Source organism: Gopherus evgoodei, chromosome 2 (assembly GCF_007399415.2).
Source record: "Gopherus evgoodei ecotype Sinaloan lineage chromosome 2, rGopEvg1_v1.p, whole genome shotgun sequence".
In the NCBI taxonomy this organism is placed as follows: domain Eukaryota; kingdom Metazoa; phylum Chordata; order Testudines; family Testudinidae; genus Gopherus; species Gopherus evgoodei.
Genome location: NC_044323.1, coordinates 265,606,097 through 265,627,739, shown reverse-complemented (window position 1 = coordinate 265,627,739; position 21,643 = coordinate 265,606,097). Strand labels below are relative to the sequence as shown.

At 40.1% G+C, this 21,643-nt stretch overlaps 1 protein-coding gene across 5 annotated transcripts in view; it reads left to right on the top strand.

The window, feature by feature from the left end:
* The window catches only part of SYBU (syntabulin), an 87,601-nt gene that overhangs the window by 49,161 nt on the left and 16,797 nt on the right, over positions 1 to 21,643 (top strand). For all 5 annotated transcript variants that reach the window (XM_030553718.1, XM_030553719.1, XM_030553720.1 and 2 more), the window contains one exon: positions 1,654 to 1,851. In XM_030553718.1, the coding sequence (XP_030409578.1) occupies positions 1,654 to 1,851 (198 nt within the window). The remainder of the gene's footprint in view (positions 1 to 1,653; positions 1,852 to 21,643) is intronic.

Below are 21,643 nucleotides of genomic sequence, written 5' to 3'. Positions count from 1 at the left end.
GTGACATCATGATTCAGTTTTTTTTTAATATAATATATATTATAATTTAAACAAATAAGTCAGTTATTGTGGGTATCACAAAAGAGGTGAGTTTTCAGGAGGCATTCAAATAACAGTAGGAAGGATTTTTTTCTTAAATATGTTGACTTTCTGGACTGGATACCTTTTTACGATGACTTGTATTTGAGTGCTAGTAGTTTTATTGTGGTTGTACAACTTTGAATAAACCACCATTTCTGTATCTCCAAGAGATGGAAGCTAATGCTTATGTACACTAATGCTGGTTTACACAGAAGTACTGTCTAGTGTGCAGCAGTTTTAGTGCCAGGTATCATACAGCCACTTTCTGGAAATGAAAAAGGAGAGGGAAGGATAGCTCAGTGGTTTGAGCATTGGCCTGCTAAGCCCAGGGTTGTGAGCTCAATCCTTGAGGGGTCCGTTTAGGGATCTGGGAAAAAAATCTGTCCTGTTTATGAAGGCAGGGGACTGGACTCAATGACCTTTTGGTCCCTTCCAGTTCTATGAAATAGATATATCTCCATATAATAAAAAGAGTTGGTTTAAAAGAAAAATAATTCATGTTGAGGCATGTTTATTGTATTCAGTAAAATGATAATTATATTTCTGAATTCATGCATATAGAGTGTACATTGATTGCAACAATCGAATGAATATTCTGGATCAGTTTGCTTATCATATTGTGGGTATTTATAGGATAATAAAATACTAGAGTTGCTCAGTAAAAAACGCAGAAAAATACAAAGCAAAACAAATACTTCAGTTGTAATTATCCATCACAGAGACGAAAATGCCCAATCAAAATCCTTAAGCAACGCTAGATGCATTGTACAATATAGTAAATAATTAAAATTAACAATATACATTATATTATCTGCAGTGATGTTTTGCTGTAGATAAGTATATGTCAAAGACCCAAATAAATGACTCATCCAAAGTATTTGGTATGTGCATTGAATTGCATTCTAGCAAAGAAGTTAAGGCCTTAGTCTAAAAAAGCACTGACAATATATATTGTATAGTCAGTAGAACATACTGTCACGAAAACAGGTGTGTGTTGATAGTGCACTCTCAAACTGGTCATCTGTAACCATACAGCTTATGCCTTTTAACTTGAAGGCCCTTCCGTAGTTCTGGTACGAAGGATCTGTGAGGAAAAAGCTGTCGCATTCTCACTCTTGGCCCATAGTTACATACATACATATGGGATTGTCAGAAATTGGCTATATATGTCACATGCACACACGCACACAAAGCAATTCTTATTTTAACACATTTCTTAATTTGTATATTTCATGTTATAATATTCCATTACCATGCTGAATAAGAGGAGGTTAATCTTGGCTCCAGGTTTTCAGAAGTTGTCTCTGATTTTGTACCTTCACAGAATTATGGAAACAAATATTTACGGTGGCATTTTATAACACTTATGTATCCAAGAACCATATTGCACTCACAAAATGGTGTGTTCAGTTGTTGAGTGCAGGAATAAAATGAGCCTTATCTTTGTGCACAGGTTGTGTGTTTTAGAGAACTCTGTTTCTGATTTGTGTGTAGTATAGTCCAAAAGTCTTCTGCCCTCTTCATTTTACTTATTAGGTAACAAATCTTGTGTTCATTTTTTTGTCTTTTCAGATGACACTGGCTGCCCTAGTAGCCAATCAGTATCTCCTGTTAAGACTCCTTCTGATGCTGGAAACAGTCCAATTAGTTTTTGTACTGGCAGTGATGGAGACTATACCAAAAAGAAATGTAATGCTGGAATGGTGGGGGAAGGAAACCCACAGTCTGCGAGATATAAGAAGGAAACAAAGACAAACCCTGTAAAACCAGGTACGTGCATTTTAGATCATTTCATTTTATTAATTTCTCTTCAATGTTTACAATTTATTTTCAAAGTTTTCATCAGGCAGCACAGAGGATTTTGTTTATGTAGCTGGTGCTGGGCCCTTTATATATGATTAATTGCAAGATTTGAACAGCAGTAAAGAGTGGATCTTTTTAGGGACAACATAATAATTTGAGACCTTGCTATAATTTGTTTAAGACTGGATGTGATGTGAAATGTGCTGAAATGCATTTTTTTCTGTGTAGAAGAAGTTGCACATATTTTTGTTTGTTTTTCTATGTGACACATCCCTATAAATCATTCTGGGACTGGGATGGAAGGAGCTTTGCTTAACTTCTTTAAACACATGTTTTTTCCATATCAAGCCTCTTTAAGCCAGTTTTTTAAAGGCATTTCGGCATCTAAAAATGCAGATAGAAACCTAGGGGTTTTTCAAAAGTGCGTAGGTGCCTAACTCCCATTGTTTTCAAAAATTCAGCTAGGCACCTATCTGTATGTTTAGGTTCCTAAATACCTTTAAATATCTCTCCCTTTGCTCATAAGTGCACCCTCAAATGTGGGTGGGTGTGATTTTAATGAGAGCTCTTTGTGTGCATCTAAGAGGGTAATTTGACTACTACTGTTTTCAGACACTAACGTAACTTAATAAAATGTGAAATAATAGATTTAATAAATGTGAACATCATTGGACATGAGGATTATGTGAGATTCCAAGTAAGGGAAATTGGGGTATGGGGAATGTTATGCAACATTACTGTTTACCTCCTTTTTAAATGGCTTTTGTGTGTTTGCCTTTTCAAAGGGCTTTTTTTCTTCATTTTTTCCATTGTGGAGTTGAGATTTAAACGTAGTTGTTAGTATGAGTTTTTTACCAAATGGTGAAATGTTTTAGCAGTAGTATTACATTCTAATAAGTGGAGTTGATGATTCAGTAGACAAGGTCTGTTCCTTCTGAGCTCTGAATCAATGACCTAACATGGTTTTAGAGGGCACTCTGTAACCAAGGTGATCGCTCTCAAATGAGGGGTTAAATTCAGTCCCTGATCACTTACGTTCATTAAAGATTTCTAAGGACCGGACTGGCCCTGCACCATTAAAATCAGTGGGAGCTTTCAGTGGACTTAAAATCAAGCCCTAGGTACTTACTGTGGGGTGGACTAGCTCAGGTGCTCTCCCAGATTCCAGTTTGGAAAGGTATCTTCTATTTTAAATTCCACCTACAGCTCCAATTAGATATGATAATTCACTTTCTTCCTATCTTAGACTGTTGGTTTGAGGTGCTGTTAAGCAACTACAGTGTTATGCCCTGAAGGCAGCTGCAGTTCCTTTTGAGAACAAAGTGATTATGTATAATAGAATCATTTTGTGCCATAAGTGAATTGGGCAAGTCATTCAAAGCTTATATCATGTCATTACACTCTTGTTAAGCCACACTTTTAATGTAGTTTTCTTTAAACTCATTAAAACAATTTTGAAAATTGTTTTAATAAGTTTAAAGAAAAAAAAAGCCTAGCAAGCAGGGCCGGCTCCAGGCACCAGCTTATCAAGCAGGTGCTTGGGGCGGCAACTCCGAAGCGGGGCGGCACTTTCAGGGATTTGGCGGCAATTTGGTGGAGGATCCCTCACTCCTGCTCAGAGTGAAGGACGTCCCGCTGAATTGCAGCAGATCGCGATCGCAGCTTTGCTTTTTTTTTTTTTTTTTTGGTCTGCTTGGGGTGGCAAAGCAAGAGGCCTTCGTGCCTTGAATTAAACTTTACCAGCCTCATAAGAAAAGCAAAATTATAACTGATTTTAGAGATCTCTAGAACAGCCCTACTATCACATCATAATGTCATGATTTTACAGTCCAGTATCTTGAAGTCCACCAGAGCTGAAGACAAAATGCCTGTTACTATTGGAAAAGGAAATTCCTGTCTTTCTAACATTCTGAGGTTTATATCTAACCCAAATGGCTCATGAGATATTGGACCTTTAACCTTACGCTTGGCCAGGAGTAAATATAATGAGAACCATGGTGTCACAGACCTGTGTAATATTTGTTTGTGGGGGAGAGAAAGAAACATTTCTATGGCACATGTTTGTGTGGTGTTTTTTGTTTTGTTTAAATCAAGTGCCCTAGTGTGGAGGGTTGTTTGAGGTGGAGTGAATAGAGCACATGAGTTGGTCAAAGCTGCAAGATAAATAGTCTATTGAATGAAAGTTATGTGGATATGCATATAGTCAAAGGTAATATTTGTAGAACACTTCAGAAATCTTTTTGGATAAAGGCCCCATGTACATGTAAGATTATTAAGTTACTTGACACATTAACTAATTTTGTTGTTTCAAATTATTACATGTGCATTACAGTATGACATGAAGTTAATAGTCTCTTGCTAACACCTGGAAGCAGACTCCATTTGAGTTAAGTCTCTGCAGACTGACTTGCTTTGGATATTTAAATAAACTATTTTTTTTAATTGTGATAGTGCTTTGAGGGACAAGAACATGCGTTTTCTCCATATTTATATCTTTGAGATCCCCACCCATTCATTCTGGAGAAACATTATTTTGTCCTCATTACAATTAACTTCTTCATGCAAGAAGATTGCCTATTTTGTGGCTGTCAGGGTCAGTACATAGGTGAGTCCACAATACCGTGTTCCTCTGGTAAGGTTGTAATCCTTGTCCTGAGAAATCAAGCACATCAGCTCTTGTGACGTGCCAGATCTCCACTGTGCGAGAGGCAGTAGCTGAGGTGGTACTTGATTCTCAGTTTCCTGTGCCACAGAAAGTACTTTCAAGCTCCTTTCACCAACTGCACCACACCTTTCTTGGTGAAATGAGATTGAATCTCTTCCTAACTAGCAGGAGAAAATATTCTTGAAATGGAGAGAGATAGCTGAGCTCTATTCCCTTCCCTCTGGCTGTGGGGATTGAGGCAATGCTTGTTTAGCTCTGCTTTCCCTGTCTCTCTCGATGTGAGGTAGGTTCACTTCGTACACCCTCTCTGTGCAAGAGTTTCTGGTGATTCTCTCGCACAGAGAGATATGACCCCATCCCAAGAAATTTATAATCTAATTGAACATAATATGCAGAGTGAGGGTAATAAAGAAACAATAAGAGGGAAGTGGGAGGAAGTATGAGGGTAACAGGAATAAGTCCATGTTATTACTTACATAATCTACTTATATGTACAACTTGGTGGTTCCCAGCCATTTGAAAGGATATTTTTAATTAAATATATAAATAACATCATTCCTCTCTCCCAACAATTCACACTGGTTTTATTAAGATAATATCTGTATGGGATTTACACAGAAGAGTAGCAGAACAGTGGTTGCTTATGGGGAGCTACAAATAAACCACCCCTAACACCACCTTAATTTACAGATATGCTGTGCTGAGCTAATCTTATGTAATTTATATATATATGTATCGTACTGCCACCTGATTGGGCATTTGTCCGTTGTGTTTTTTTCATTATATACCCAGGGAGTCCTTTATTCCAGCAGTAACACTCAAGCAAATATTTAGATAATTCCAGAAATCTCAATGTGGGATAGTCGTTAGATTGTGCTCTTGGGACTTCCCTAGCCTGTTCCCAGGCTGTTGTCCAATAATTGTTTTGTTGCTCTGACATTATCAGTTTCTCTCTACTGCCTACATTTGAAAAAGTCAAATGCAACGTGGGATCAGTTCCTGGAGCATAAGACACTAGCATATTGTAGTAAACTGTCTGTGGCTCTTGTCTAATAAAAATGTAAGTTTTAAGAATCCATTCATAATTTATGTTCCGTATCAGAGGGGTAGCCGTGTTAGTCTGGATCTGTAAAAGCAGCGAAGAGTCCTGTGGCACCTTATAGACTAACAGACATACTGGAGCATGAGCTTTCGTGGGTGAATACCCACTTCGTCGGATGCATGCATAATTATATTGTCTGCCTAGTGAACTACTCTTAATCCTCCAGTGCATTGTTGCTGCATTGTGATAAACCTGTGACTGAAAGTTTTGTATATTTAGAAATGTTACTTATTCATATCAGTTTATAATATATTGATTGTGCACTATGTCTGATTCAAACAAGTGTTATTATAGAAGAATTTCCAAACCAGTTTGAAAAAGGAAACCAATACCCCTCATTTAAAAGAAATTGGACAACACACAGATGAATGCGTGTGTTAGAATTTAAAATTTGCACTGAGTCTCTCAAGAAGGATGAGGAGAAACTGGCAATAAGTACTATGGCATTAATCCACATTGGCCTTCCTGGCAAAGTGTCACGACAGTTTTCATTTTAGGATTAATTTAATCTTATTTTGTTTTTCTCAGTAATAAAAAACAGTAGAAAATGTGTTGCAGAGAACAGTTCTGGCAGGAGAATGTCCTACAAGACACCTGATAAATCCCATCTCTAAATCCTGCAAGTCACATGAAAATCTTAAGAACATTGGCAGGTTTTTGTTCTTTTGAGTTCTGTGTCCTCTCACTTGTCCAAATTTAATGGGAACATTACTGTGAAATATTGTTTACTAGTGTAAATATGGCATTTGCAGTCAGGCCCTAAGTTTGGAACTCATGATAAATTTATAGAGACGTGATAAAAAAAGAGGAATTGGGGATTTACTGAATTAAAATATAGCTGAATTAAAATATAGCTGAATTAAAAATGCCTTTTAAGCCATATGCAGTATTTGCCTGTTAAAGTTGGACAAAGCTACATTCAATTTTAAGTGTCTAAATATTGGTAATTGTAGACTGGCACATAGGTCTAGTGGGAGTGCTCTTCATTTCTGCTCAGAAAATCAAGACCTATGGTTTTGCTTTCAAAGTATCATGGACATCTTCAGTCCAGCGTAGGAGGGAGATTCCTTTTGGAGCTAATCACTTAGTACCAGAAATAGCTAAAATAATCTTTGTTGTGCAATATGAGGCACAGGTACCCACTTCTGTCCCCGAAGATCAGCTGTGCTTCCTCCACAGCAATTCTCGGTAGTTATTTCTTCAGCTAGGGAAGGAAGTTTCTTCCTTTCATTGGTTGGAAAGATTGTAACTGTAACTATAGTTGTGTCAATAGATCATGGTGACGTTAAGGACATTTTGGACATTGTAGTGACCAGTGGTCCAATAATAACAATGATTTAGAATTGAGCCTTGTCATTCATCAGCTTTTTTTTCTTTAAATAGGTGTGGACTGCATCACACCAGAATCAATTAATCTGTAATGGCAGTGTGCACTTGCCCTATTCCTGCTCTGTCTCTGATACCTATGTGCTGCTAGTTCAATCCTATGCAGGTCACATGAATGAGTGAAAGGCTTAATGATCCTTAGCTATTTTAAAATGTCATTCAACTTACCATTACACTGAGTAAATGTTACACTTACTGTGCAGTGTTGTTATGATCCGTTCTACTTCTACTGGTGTTGTCAAGTAACAAGTTATTTTAATGAGGTGGTAATAAACTATCCAAAGTGTAACTGGTAAAGTTCATGGTGTTGATTTGTGAACTGTATGGGGGAAAGTGTTTCCTATTTTGATGGGGATTTATCTTTGGGGGTCTAGGGTTGTGTTTTACCTCCACATGAGTGAATACCAGTCTAGAGTAATGTCACCTCTATATTGACTGTGGATACTCAGAGGCTGTGCCCCATCAACTAGCACTGTAATGTTACGGAAAGGGCAGAACAACATTTCCATGAGCTGGAGGACGAGGAAGGGACAGTTTCCCTAAAGTGTTGGTTTTTCCAGTTCTTGTTATAACAGTCATGAAGAGGGTAGACAGGAGACTGGGTTATTAACATTTAACAGTCCTGCTGATTTCATCTGGTGCCTCATCATTGGGAACACAGGACAGTGGCTGCCTGGGACTCTACTTTTTGGTCCATGCCATTCAAAGCAAGGGTAGTGGCTAATAAGTCCATCACTATCCAAGAGTGAATCATTGAAAAGGCCCCTAATTTAGTTTATATTGTGGAGACCTGGCTGGATAATTCAGATAATCCTTTGTCAGCTTCCTCTGCTTAACATGATAAGACAGAAGTAGTAATCTGACTCCAGAACGTAGGTGCCCCATTCCAAAAACAGAATAGTTTGTATGTATCCAGATTGTCTGTAAATCCTAGGAGAGGATTATATTAGGAACAGTTGTGATACATAGATTGCCATGAAGAACCTTACATTTCTCATGGTCATAAAGCTGTAGAATGACAGGTTTGTTTTCTGAATGGGGCGGGAAAAGAAGCTGTTTTATTAATGGCTTTATACGACAGCATTTGTATCTTGCATTTAGGTTGCTTTTGTTTGTTCTCAGTTTGTTGCACATTTCTGCAAACAATGGAAAAAATAATAGAACTGTGTCTGCTTTTCAGACTAAAGACACAGAATGTCCTAGTTTGAATAGATACTTTGAAATGGGAATGGTTCCATTGTTCCTTCATAATAGCGAGTTGTGCTTTCACTATCATGTTGAAATGCATTTTAAAATCCTGCCAGTGCTCATTAGGAAATGTATAACTATATTCTAAAAGCAGGGTCATTCTGTTTTATTGTGAAATTAACATATCTAAAAGACTGTACTTAGGGTGTAGCCTTGCTGTTTTCCCTCAATTTGATCCATAAAATAAATTATTGTGCTTGATTTTATTTGCAAATTCAAAGGGGCTGGAGTGTGGAGGGGCAGGGAGACTGATTATAAAATACATCACTTTCTACTGTCATTTATTTTACAGTACTTAGTAACCTCTTTTAATGTTTCTGCATTTCAAGAGCACTGTCATCTGAAGGAGGTATAATTGTGAACAATGGAATATCAAAGAGCGTAGTATTTGGTCATAAATCTGAGCTTTGGTTTGGGCATGAACTTTGGCTCCTATCCTGCAAACACTTGTGCATAAGCTTAGCTTTACTTGTGTACAAAAGTTTGGAGGATCAGTGCCTAATTCCTGGGAGCAGTCAAAATAGTTAAATATTGGATGGTATAAAATGTTAGAACACTTAGTGCTGATCTGAAAATTGAAATTGCAATCAGACCCAAGTTAAGTCTACTCCCAATATTTACTTAAATATAGGTTTTTTAACAAAAAACATGGAAGATGGATTGAAAGACATAAGGGATTGATTGGTAAGGGTATATGGAACATCTTGCCTGTGGTCATTGGTTTACAAACATACTCTCTGAGTCTCAGACATTTTGATTTAATAATAATTAGTGTGTAAGCCAGGATCTGAATGAGCTCTCCTCTGACATCTCAAACTGGGGTGGGGTCGGGGGACACTTCAGGAGCAGACTGTATTTGCATAGACTCACCTACTCTGCCTCGGTGATCAGCAGACAGAGCTGCTTTGCCAAAGGGATCAGTTTTGGCTGGTTTTGGGTTACAATTCAGTTTACAATTCCATCCCTGAAACCAACAGCCAACTGCAACCAGACATTGTCATCACGAACAAGAACCAGGAGAAGATCACGATGGTGGACGTTACAGTGCCCTTCGAGAACAGGACGCTGGCCTTCCGCAATGCCCGAGCTCAAAAGGTGGAGAAATATTCTCCTCTGACTGAAACCTTGAGAGCTAGGGGTTACCAGGTTCAGACACACGTGCTGATCTTCGGAGCCCTGGGCGCATGGGACCCCAGTAATGAGTGCGTGTTAAGAGAATGCAGAATCGGTCAGTGCTATGCTTGGCTGATGCGGCAACTCATGGTGTCAGACACAGTGAGGTGGTCAAGGGACATCTACATAGGACACATCACCGAGGGATGAGCTGAAGTGCCGATGAGAAGCACAGTCGGGAAAGTAACTGAAATACTTTCCTCATGGATTGTATTTTCTAAACAGACAACCTACTCTAATTCTCAATTACTGAGGGGCAATCTTCACTCATTGATATATTTGCTTTCCAACCCAACTCTCTGTACAACTTATCATGAGCGATGTACCCAAATACTTGAATGCTAGTATCTAAACTGTATTCTTAAATTTATTCACCTAAATTTGGGTTATTGCTGATTAAATGCTATATGTGTCTTGTGACTTTAAAAACAAACTTTGTATTTGTGGATAATCTAAGCACTATACCCAAATGTACAGACACTCTTTTCTTAACCTGTGTACTATATACTTTTTTTAACATTAACTTTAATAAAAAATGTAAATGTGAATGCAGGGGTAATGAACTGTTGTTATCCTTATTATATATTATATGTATGTTATATATACAGCAGAACTGTACCTAGAATGTCCTGAATGAAGGGGTGACCATTAACTGAACTTCACTTGCTAACCTGAGGGTAGAGGTGCCAAATCCCAGTGTAAGCAGGAGAGGATGGGGACAGGTGTTCCTACCTGATCATGTGGACTCTGTTTAAAGAGTCCTAAGCACCATTTGACCCTTCCCTCTCCCATGTTTAAAGACAGAGATGATGAGATTCAAACATGATCAACTAGTTTCTGTTCATTAGTTGCTAGAGGTGTAATCACTGATGATCTAGAGGCTAAGCCTTGATTTGGTGTGGGGACAGTGTTGTGATGAAAGAGAACAAAGAGCCAACACCTCAGAGGTTCCCCACTCCCCAGTGAAATCCCTAAGAGCTGAAATCCCTAAGAGTTGGGCTAAATAGTGGACCCTCAAAATGTGGCAGTGAGTGGCAAGCAGCAGTGGTAACGGTGGCAGAGATAACAGCAGTGGCAGAGTACAGAGGCTGGGGGCAGCAGAGGGAGCATCAGCAACAGAACATGAGCCAGCTGCAGAGGTAGCAGCAGTAGCAGAGACATTGCTTGATGCATTGCCCCTTCCCCTTTCATATGTGGAAGGTGAACCCACAAGAATGTACCTCTGAACTCTGGGTTCTTGCTGACCAAGGAGATCCAACCATGAGTGGGGTGCAGTGGAGGGAAAAGGGAAGTGGCATGTTAAAGGGTCATTAGTTTGTTGGACTTTGATATCACAAAGTGGCAGACTGAGACAAATGTCATTGGCATGTATTGTGCAGTGGGTGTTTCTTATGGTTGCATGCTTTCAAATTGTGGTTGGGGTCTTTTCCCAGATTAATGAATTGTTCCCTTTTCATACAAGTTTTCTCCTGGTATACACAGACTCAGTGCTTGCAAGTTGGGAAGTATTGCCTCCAGGAGGCACCCAGGAATGGTGTTCAGTTTTCCCAGATTACTGGGTGGGGACTCGAGCTGGTTCTGTTTTGTGTCGCTGAGAGGAACCTTTAGATACTGAACCTGGCTCTTGTTGCTGCTGACTCCACCTGGCAGATGGGTGTACAAGTGTTTTGCTGATGTGGTTGTTTGTATTCACAAGTGGTGGTGTAATGATTAGGGGAGTCTGAGAGTAATAGAGGTGAGTGAATTCCAGGTTCACTGAGTCAAAGCCAGCTGTGTTGTTTATCTTGAGTACTAGATTTCTTACTGTGCTCAGTGTTTAGAAGAGAACAATATGTATACTGATCAACTGTTCATGATTTTGGGGGGCTTCCTACCTGCTTTTTAGAATGTCTGCTTTGCAGTAAAAAGAGAGAGAGCTCCAACATATGCCATGCGTCTTAAAATGATTATATGCTTTGCATGTTTAAAGTGTGTACACCCCAATTGTGGGCATAACAGAGACATCGGAAATAGCCCTAAGCAGAAACATAATGTCATCCAAAGTTTGTTCCCCCTAGAATTTTCTCTTGTTGTTCTCTCCAATTTGTGTGTGGACATGGAGCTGTGCAAAAAACTGATTATTCAATTGTTTATACAAAACTGGAAGAGCTTTAAGAGAGAAATTGGGGAGACCCACCCCAGAATAGCCTATTTCCTAGTAGTTAGAGCATTCCACTGAGGGGAAGGAGATTTAAGCTTAAGGCCTGATCCAGGGTGAAGATTCAAATCTGGATCTCCTATATCTCAGGTGAGTGCCCTAACCACTGGACTATTGCATCTAGCTGGCACTATTTTACCAATTCGCTAAATGTTTCGGTTGACTCCAAACTGCATTTTTTGGTGAAAAAATATTTTGGCCAAAAACGTTTGCCTAGCTGTAGCATGGACTTCAAAACCAGATGCAGAATGATAAAGTTTGTCAGGTCCTGTCTACCACATTGTCCAGCTAACAAATACGTTGTAAAACAAATATTTTTGACATTGCTCTTTTTTGCTTGTTTCCTTTCCTCTCATTTTGGCCCGTCTCACAATGGACGATGTCCGTTCATAAAGCCAGGCGGTGCTTTCAGTTAATGCTGCGTGCAGAGAGCCCTGCTACACATTTTACTGATAGGCTCGATTTTACTTTCACGTCTGTTGCTATGGAGCTGTGTAGATTTGCTTACTTGACCTGCTAACGCAATGAGTTATTAAAGGCTCCATCTCCATGGATACACCAGTATGAAACTATATTCAACAGAGAAATTAAGATACACATCTCTCTTCAAAAGTAAAAGATACAGTGCTTTGGGATAAGGCTGTGCTCTTGACTGTTCCCCAAGCTTGTAAATATGAGGATAGATAACATTACAGTAAAGGATTAGAATAATAGAATCATAGAATATTAGGGTTGGAAGAGACCTCAGGAGGTCATTTTGTCCAATCCCCTGCTCAAAGCAGGACCAACACCAACTAAATCAATTCTATGTGTACCTCTTTATGTGCAAGGAGTCGCTGGGTATCATAGAATCATAGACTATCAGGGTTGGAAGGGATCTCAGGGGGTCATCTAGTCCAAACCCCTGCACAAAGCCGGACCAACCCGAACTGAATCATAACTGTTCACACACTGAGAGAAGCACAGACAGCAGGAAGTCATTGGACTTAAAGTCCAGATTGTGACTGGCTCAAATGGCTGCTGAGCGGTGAAGAACTTTACCTTCCCCATCTCACTTGTGCTGCTGCTCTGGTGCTAACAGCAGCTTCTGCAGGCCCAGGATGCTGATAAGGCAGCAGAGGGATATGTGGTCAAGACCTGCCCCCTTCACACTGACTGGCAGAATAGAGCTGGCACAGTGGAGGCAGCAATCTGCTCTCCCAGAATGAATGGAGCAGACTGCACTCTCCACCACGTGTAAAGAGTGGCACCATGACAGAGTGTGCCTCTTTGAGGCAGGCTTTCTCCAGTGCTCCTCGTAGAGCAGTGCCACTCTACCATGCGGACCTTTATGTCACCACAAGCGTTTTCCCCTTTTAATAATCTCAGATGTATTTCTCACATAGGCAAAGAAATGACTTTTCCTGGCTGTCTTCACATGACAGTGACACTGTGCCAGCCATTAAGGCATTAGGTTTACGAGAATGTTTGCTTTTTTTTTTACAAAGAGACTAGGTGGTCTTCCAGTGCGGTCCTCAGGACATTCCACTTTATTTAACCTCGTCAGCACAACTGTTATGCATCCACCGCCTGGAACAGCCATCAGACAGTTACAAGATGCAGTACCTAGGGAAAGGAATAACGTTTTAATTCCCAGCCTGCTAGTCCAGTAAAGCATTGGCACTGCTCAGTTTTCAGACCTGACTGTCCAAAGAGATTTTTGGCTAATATGAAACACAAGCAGAGAGGACTGTAACAGATTTTACAGTGATTATTAAGGGGTCTTCTCTATTTGATTTCTAAGTAATTTAGCAGATTATCTCCCCAATTTAAGTACACAAATCAAACTAATCCCACAAATGTTGCCATATTTCAAACTATGAGTGAATAGTCCTTTTAAATCCTCTGACAGAAAAATCTGTACGTTTAAAAATTAGTTTTTCCAAAGTAGTTGAGTTGCTATTCACGACCATAGTTAGTTCACATCGAGTTTCACTTTCATGTTCATGGCTGCCAGCTCAGCCATAAATCCAATTGTATCAAGATAAGACTGAAATTTAAACCTATTTTTGTTTTTTTACTTCCTATCAGTAATAATTACACTGCTAAAAAGGGCCTGGTTTTCAGAGGTGCTGAGTACCTGCTGTTGTTCACCTCAGTTCAAATTATGGGTGCTCAGCACTTCTCCAAATCAGGCGCTCAATATTTTTTCCTTAGTCTAGTTACTATCAGATTATTAATAACTGAAGATAACACAGAACTGATTATTTGAGGCTGGAAGGTGTTCAGTGCTTCTGCTAATTGTATTTTATGGTAGTGTTAAAAAAGAAAATAGCTTTCTCTCCTGTTGTGTGGATGACATATGCATATAGCTCCTATTAGCCCTAATTTGAATGAAGCATGTAGAGTAAAAAATTTAGTCACTTAGGCTCAGATTAGTAAAGGTATTTTGGCATTGCTCTGCTCCACTTAGCATTACAAGGTCTATGGCCCAGATCCTTAAAGTTACTTAGATATCTGTCTGCCTCTTTAGGCACTATTGTATTAAGTTAGATGGAATATATGGTCCAAGGCTGTTAACAGAACCCAGTCACTGTTCAACATTAAACAATGTTAAACAATGTCTAGTGTTTTGTATACAGAGGCCACAGTCTGCTTAATGCCATGGCAAACACACCATTTAAAATCCTTTTAACCTTGTATTAAAAATAAAGGAAAAAAGGAAAAACAGTTCAAGCATTTGCAATGTAAAGTGTTAAATAAGGCTTTCACTGCAACAGCATTTCTTGTTCCTTTACCTTTAGCTGGGGAGAGTTTTAGAAGGAAAAGGTCACATGCTGTTAAAGATGATAATAACTGATAACTAGATAAAAGAGAAGTTAGTTGAGATGGGTGGGAGCTCTTTTTTGCTGCTGCTGCTGTTAAAGACCAAACTTTTTCAATCTTACGTGTGTTTGGGATTCAGCTATAGGTGGTAAGGATAGCAATTTTATCTGGATCCCTTTCTCTGGCCCGGTCTGATTAGAATATCTCTCGGGATCGGGATGATGAATGCCCAGAGTCCCAAGAAACAGTGTGGATGGCAGCTATGATGGTGATGCTCACAGTAGTTGCCTTCATCTGTTCTTGCCTAGTGGCCCCCCAAAGTCTTTCTGTAAGGTCCCACAAAATGAATGATAGGAGGAATAGCCCAGCCCCTCATTATTTAGTCCACCAATTAGGCCTAATAGCCGATACACCAATCTTGGTTCATTAATTTCCAGTTCCATATCTTCTGTTTATACACCAAACATGATTTTCACATAGGCCTTGAACCATGTCAGTATGCCCTTTTGTTTAGACTGACAGTTTTTTGTCCCCTTTCTGTACCTTTTTGCCATCAATATATGTTGTTATAGGTTAATGTATTTTCATATAAACTTTATATTCTTTAACAATTGAGATTACAATTAGGATAAATTTGTTGGTCCAGTTATCGTAACAATGCCCAAGTCCACCATTTAAGTACCACTGACATCTTCATTGCTGCCACTCCGCTGTCACCAAACCCTGTAGGTGCCCAAGGCGCTTAGGTGCCTAAGACCCCACTGGTGGGATTTGTAAAGCTGTGTAAGCACCGATGCCATCCCAGAGCTCATGAGCAGCTTGAAGTCCTGCCTCAAACTGAAGTCCCAGGGACTCCAAAGCAAGATCTTAAATGAGGTGGGGGAATGCCTGTCTTGCCAGAAAGGCCCAATCCTGTAGGCATGCTCAGAGTACACCCAGTGCCGGCTCTACTGTTTTTGCGTCCCAAGCAGCACGCCGAATTGCTGCCGCTGATGGCGGGGGCAGTCTGTGTGCCGTGAGGGCGGCACATGCATTTCTGCAGCAATGGCAATTCGGTGGCAGCTTCGGTCTTCAGCCAGAAGACAGAATCTGCGCCGCTGCGGACAGCTGAACATAGAAGCTGCCGCCGAATTGTCGCTGCTGCAGAAACGTGTGTGCCGCCCCACAGGGACTGCCCCTGCTGTCCATGGTGGCAATTCGGCGCGCTGCTTGGGGGGCAAAAACACACGGACTGCCACCTCTTGCAGATTGCCACCCCAAGCACCTGCTTGGAATGCTGGTGCCTGGAGTCGGCCCTGAGTACACCTAACACCTGTTGCCTATCAGCCCCTGTATCAGGAGAGTAGCAGAATGTCTGCATAAAACACAGCCTATGGACAGAGCCATAGGGAAATGTAAAGTGAGTGTGAGCAGATGACAGAAAGACAAATTTGTCTGCCAGGCATGGGTTTCTTAAACCGCTAGCTCTTAGGTGCTTAATTCCAGGAAGAGGGTTCACAGGTTAGGGTCCTGAGCAGAGGGAGGCTCCTATATCTCTGGCCCATCAGCCATTTTGCTGCCTAATTCCCTTGCTTCTTCTCAGCCCTCTCCTTGGCATTTCACTCCTGGATAGCTTAGATGGTTCCCCATTCAGCTGGCTAACTACTTAAAATTCCATCCTTAGGTGCCTAAGTCTCCCTATTAATTATATGGGGAGCCTTGACGCCTAGCTCAGGGCTGAAAATTTCACTGGGCAGCAGGCCTCCTAGGGGTTAGGCATTGTGATGCTGAGTACCTTATGCATATGTTTAAGTACCTTAAAGGATCTAGACTGAAGTGACTTAGGCAGCTAAGTACCAAATAACTTAGCACATAAGTCAGTTAAGCCTTGCAAAGCTGAGAGGAGTAACACCTAAATACCTTGGAAAATCTGGGCTGTGGGAACTTAAGGTAAAATATTCAAAAGTGCCTAAGTGATTTAGGAGCCTAAGTCCCATTGAAAGTCAATGGTATTTAGGTTTGTATGTCATTTAGACACTTTCTTTCTGACATGGCCATTTTTATATTGTAGTCTCTTACTTTAAACGTTTATTTACCAAAAAGAAAAAGATTACAAAATACTTTAACTATTCATGTTACACAATATTAACCACCAGACTGACACTTTTTCTCCACAGTTGACTGTTTAAAGCAATATTGAATGATTTTCGGTATATAAGAGTTCAGAGCCACCTTGTGCATCCAGCAGCAGAATTTTACCCAAAACTGTTTTCTTTGCAAAACTAGAGGTCACTGCTATTTTTTTGCTTTACTAAATAAATGCTACTTTTGAAAACACTTTGGGTAAAAATGACCAAAGCACCTAAGCAACTAAGTCCTATTGGAAGTCAAAGATTAAAGTATTCTTTTACTTCTGGTTTATATACTTACATTTTTATCACATTTTCTACATCAACACTAGGCAGCTTGCAACAGCAATTATAGGATAGCTAGCTTCATCTTTGTTCAAGAAATATTTTTTTCAAATATGTAATATGAAGTAACAAGCTTAAAATGTTTTGTATTTCTGCACAAAAGTCTGCAGAAGTCTATTTTACTAGATATGGCCCAGATGAGTAAAAGTTTAATTCTGCGTAAAAGGTTTTCACTAGTTCCAACCATACTATGTTACACAATAGCATTAAACAAGAAGAATAAAACTGACCTGGATCAGAATGGAGCTGTTAATGTGATTAAGCTGCCATTGAGACAATGATGGCCAAATCATAGGTTTTAGGCTCCCTCCACTTTCAGAAAAAGATTTCAGCTGTGTTTCAATATACAGTAGATACAATGCCTTGCATACAATATATGCTTGTTGTATTTTTAAGATAATCATTGTGTGATTCAAGTTTTGGAAAAAAATTGGGGCAGGTGGAGGATGGGAAAAGCTGTATTTCCTTGGGCAAAAATACTACTTTAATGGACAGCAAGGGCTCTTTTTTCTACACCAATCCAATATGACATCTGAGCCAAAAAAAAAGAAACTGGTGCCATATGCACTGCACACAACCTGCATTTATTTAAAAATATGTTAAAGGTCGACTGAGAATGTGCTTTGCATTTTGTATATTTACTTAACTGACGCTTTTGGCATCTACTTTTCCTGGCCGTTTTCTGCTGTTTTTAGTCTGTTTTGCCTTCATAAGAGAAATACTGTGCATATGAAAGAGGTCATAATGAATCCTCCTTCAGGAGAATTTATTTTTGTAATTGTGCTGTGCTTTTAAACTAGTCTCTGTCTGTTCTGCAAATGTTTGAAATAGCTTGCTGAATCCCTAATTCCATTAAAAGAATTCTGGGACTAGTCCAGCAAGATTTTCCCACTTTATTCCCACTCAACTCAGATTTCATTTTAAGTTATTACTCATGCAGTACCACCCATAACAATCTGAATTTTTCATTATTTTTTGTTACTTTTCTGCTATTATGTCCTCTGTTGTCGTTTTTGTTTTAACTTAGAATGTACAAATTAAATTCCTTTAATCTCTCTTCATAAACTGTGCTGTCTAATCTTATTATTGTCTTTTGGTTTTATTGGTATTATTGTTGTCTTCCAGTTTATTGATGCCTTTTCAACAGGGATGCTGAGTTTGTATTGTATTCCGAGTGATGCTTAATCAACAATTGATTAATGACTTCTTTATTTTTCTTACATGCAGTAGGCTCTCTATATGTAACATTTCAAACACTAATTCTCAGAGTACCTTTTTAAGTATATGTATTTGGGGAAACTTGAGGTAAAAAGGTTAAATTGTTGTCAGGATTAGAACACTGATTTTCCTAACTCATGCCATCAAAGGTGGATAGAAAGCTGGCCAAATCATCGAGCTCAACGGGTAGTGATCAATGGCTCCATGTCTAGTTGGCAGCCGGTATCAAGCAGAGTTCCCCAAGGGTCGGTCCTGGGGCTGGTTTTGTTCAATATCTTCATTAATGATCTCGAGGATGGCATGGATTGCACCCTCAGCAATTTTGCAGATGACACTAAACTGGGAGGAGTGGTAGATATGCTGGAGGGTAGGGATAGGATACAGAGGGACCTAGGTACCTAGACAAATTAGAGGATTGGGCCAAAATAAATCTGATGAGGTTCAACAAGAACAAGTGCATAGTCCTACATTTAGGACAGAAGAATCCCATGCACTGCTACAGACTAGGGACTGAGTGACTAGGCAGCAGCTCTGCAGAAAAGGACCTAGGGGTTACAGTGGACAGGAAGCTGGATATGAGTCAACAGTGTACCTTTGTTGCCAAGAAGGCTAACGGCATTTTGGGCTGTATAAGTAGGAGCATTGCCAGCAGATCAAGGGACGTGATCATTCCCCTCTATTCGACATTGGTGAGGCCTCATCTGGAGTACTGTGTCCAGTTTTGGGCCCCACACTACAAGAAGGATGTGGAAAAACTGGAAAGAGTCCAGTGGAGGGCAACAAAAATGATTAGGGGGCTGGAGCACATGATTTATGAGGAGAGTCTGAGGGAACTGGGATTGTTTAGTCTGCAGAAGAGAAGAATGAGGGGGGATCTGATAGCTGCTTTCAACTACCTAAAAGGGGGTTCCAAAGAGGATGGATCTAGACCGTTCTTAGTGGTAGCAGATGGCAGAACAAGGAGTAAGGTCTTAAGTTGCAGTGGGGGAGGTTTAGGCTGTATATTAGGAAAAACTTTTTCACTAGGAGGGGGGAAACACTGGAATGAGTTACCTAGGAGGTGGTGGAATTTCCTTCTGTCATAAACAGATAGCTAAGGGTTAATGTCTCTTTCACCTGGAAAGAAATAATCTGAACCACCTGACCAGAGGACCAATCAGGAAACAGGATTTTTTTCAACTCTGGGTGGAGGGAATTGTTTGTCTGAGTTCTTTGTCTGTCTGCCTGTATGCTCTCTCAGATGAGGAGTGATTTCTATTTCCTGCTTTCTAATCTTCTGTTTCCCAGTTGTAAGTACAAAAAGATCAGATAGGATTTATATGTTTTTTTTGTATTTACATGAATATAGTTGCTGGAGTGTTTTAAATTGTATTCTGTTTGAATAAGGCTGTTTATTCAATATTCTTTTAAGCAATTGACCCTGTATTTGTCACCTTAATACAGAGAGACCATTTTTATGTATTTTTCTTTCTTTGTATATAAAGCTTTCTTTTTAAGACCTGTTGGAGTTTTTCTTTAGTGGGAAATTCCAGGGATTGGGTCTGCAGCTCACCAGGGAATTGGTGGGAGGAAGAAATCAGGGGGAGGTCTGTGTGTGTTAGATTTACTAGTCTGACTTTGCATTCCCTCTGGGTGAAGAGGAAAGTGCTTTTGTTTCCAGGACTGGAATTACAGAGGGTAATGCTTAGATTCACAGAGGTTGCTTCTGTGTATCTCTCCAGGAGCACCTGGAGGGGGGAAGGGAAAAGATTTATTTCCCTTTGTTGTGAGACTCAAGGGTTTGGGTCTTGGGGTCCCCAGGGAAGGGTTTCGGGGGGACCAGAGTGCCCCAAAACACACTAATTTTTTGGGTGGTGGCAGCAGTACCAGGTCCAAGCTGGTAACTAAGCTTGGAGGTTTTCATGCTAACCCCCATATTTTGGACGCTAAGGTCCAAATCTGGGACTAGGTTATATGACACCTTCCTTAGAGGTTTTTAAGGTCAGGCTTGACAAAGCCCTGGCTGGGATGATTTAGTTGTGGATTGGTCCTGCTTTGAGCAGGGGGTTGGACTAGATGACCGCTTGAGGTCCCTTCCAATCCTAATATTCTGATTCTATGAAAACCCTTGGAACAAGCATTACACCATTATTTGATTAATGTGTTTCCTCTGTATTCCCTGCTCCCATCCCAAATCCTGCTCCATGTTACTTTCCAGTCAGTGTTGTCCAGCTTTGTTCTTACAGCTGTGATATCTTTCTCACTCTTTCAAATCCAAATTAAATCCCATCTGGATAATTTCTGCCTAATATCTAAATTCCCAGAATTGTTTTGCAGTCTTCTTTGGTCCCAGTTATGTTGACAAACTGCCCCCAAATTTGGTAGCATCTGCAAACTTAATCAATGTACAGTTTCTGTTTATTAATTATTTGTTTAATAATAATCTGGTTATTAATAATTTATAGGAATGACTAGACAGTGTTGGCCCAGTACAGATCCTTAATGGTTTCTCTCTCAATACCTAACCTTGGTTTAATTCTGCACTGTTAATAATTAAATACCTTCTGTGTATAAAAAATAACAAGAAGTCTGGTGGTACCTTAAAGACTAACATATTTATTTGGGCATAAGCTTTCGTGGGTAAAAAACCTTACTTCTTCAGATGCAAATTACTGATGCAGGCATTATATAATGACACATGAAGAGAAGGGAGTTACCTCGCAAGTGGAGAACCAGTCATTGGAACATGGAGACCTGATCCTGGGTATCTCACCTCCCATGGAGGTGCCCTAATCACCAGTCTAGAGAGTCATGCTCACTCTGTCTCTGTTCCAGTTCCTCTTTAAGTATTTATGTACAATAGAACAGCTTCAACAGGGAAGACTGAGGGAGCCCCACATCAGAATATTGCATAGCTCAGTGGTTCAAGCACTCAGCTGAGAGGTGGGAGACCGCTGTTTAAACCCATGCTGCCCCCTCAGGCAGAAGGAGGAATTCAACCTGGGTCTCCACATACCAGGTGAGTTTTCTAACCACTGGGCTAAAAGTTATAAAGTGAGTAGCACTGGCACCACCACCTCTTTCTTCCATTCTGGCCAGTTTTTGAACCGATAGTCGATCCAGTAGGTGGCCTCTGAGTATGCTTACCAGATTGGGCCTCCCTCACGAGTTATGTGGACAAATGCCTATCTTCCCCCTGTTCATGGATTGCTTTGAGGCTTAGGTGGGAGATAGCTGTCTGAGCATCTTGAGTGGGCCAGCAGTTTACATGCCTAGAGGCAGAAACTGAGGTGCCTAGGGAACTTCCACTGCAGACACATAGGCACTGAGTGAGTTTAGGCATCTGTTGGGTTAGGTGGCAGCTAAGTGGGAGTTTTGTAGATTGCAGTAGAACCTAAAACTGAGTACCTTTGTGAAGCTTACTCTCTTGCTCAGTTTACCATCTGCAAAATGAGTAGAATATCCACCTCACAGTGTTGTTATGTGAATTAGTGAAGGGTTTTAAAGCACGTTGAGATTTTCAAATTAAAGTT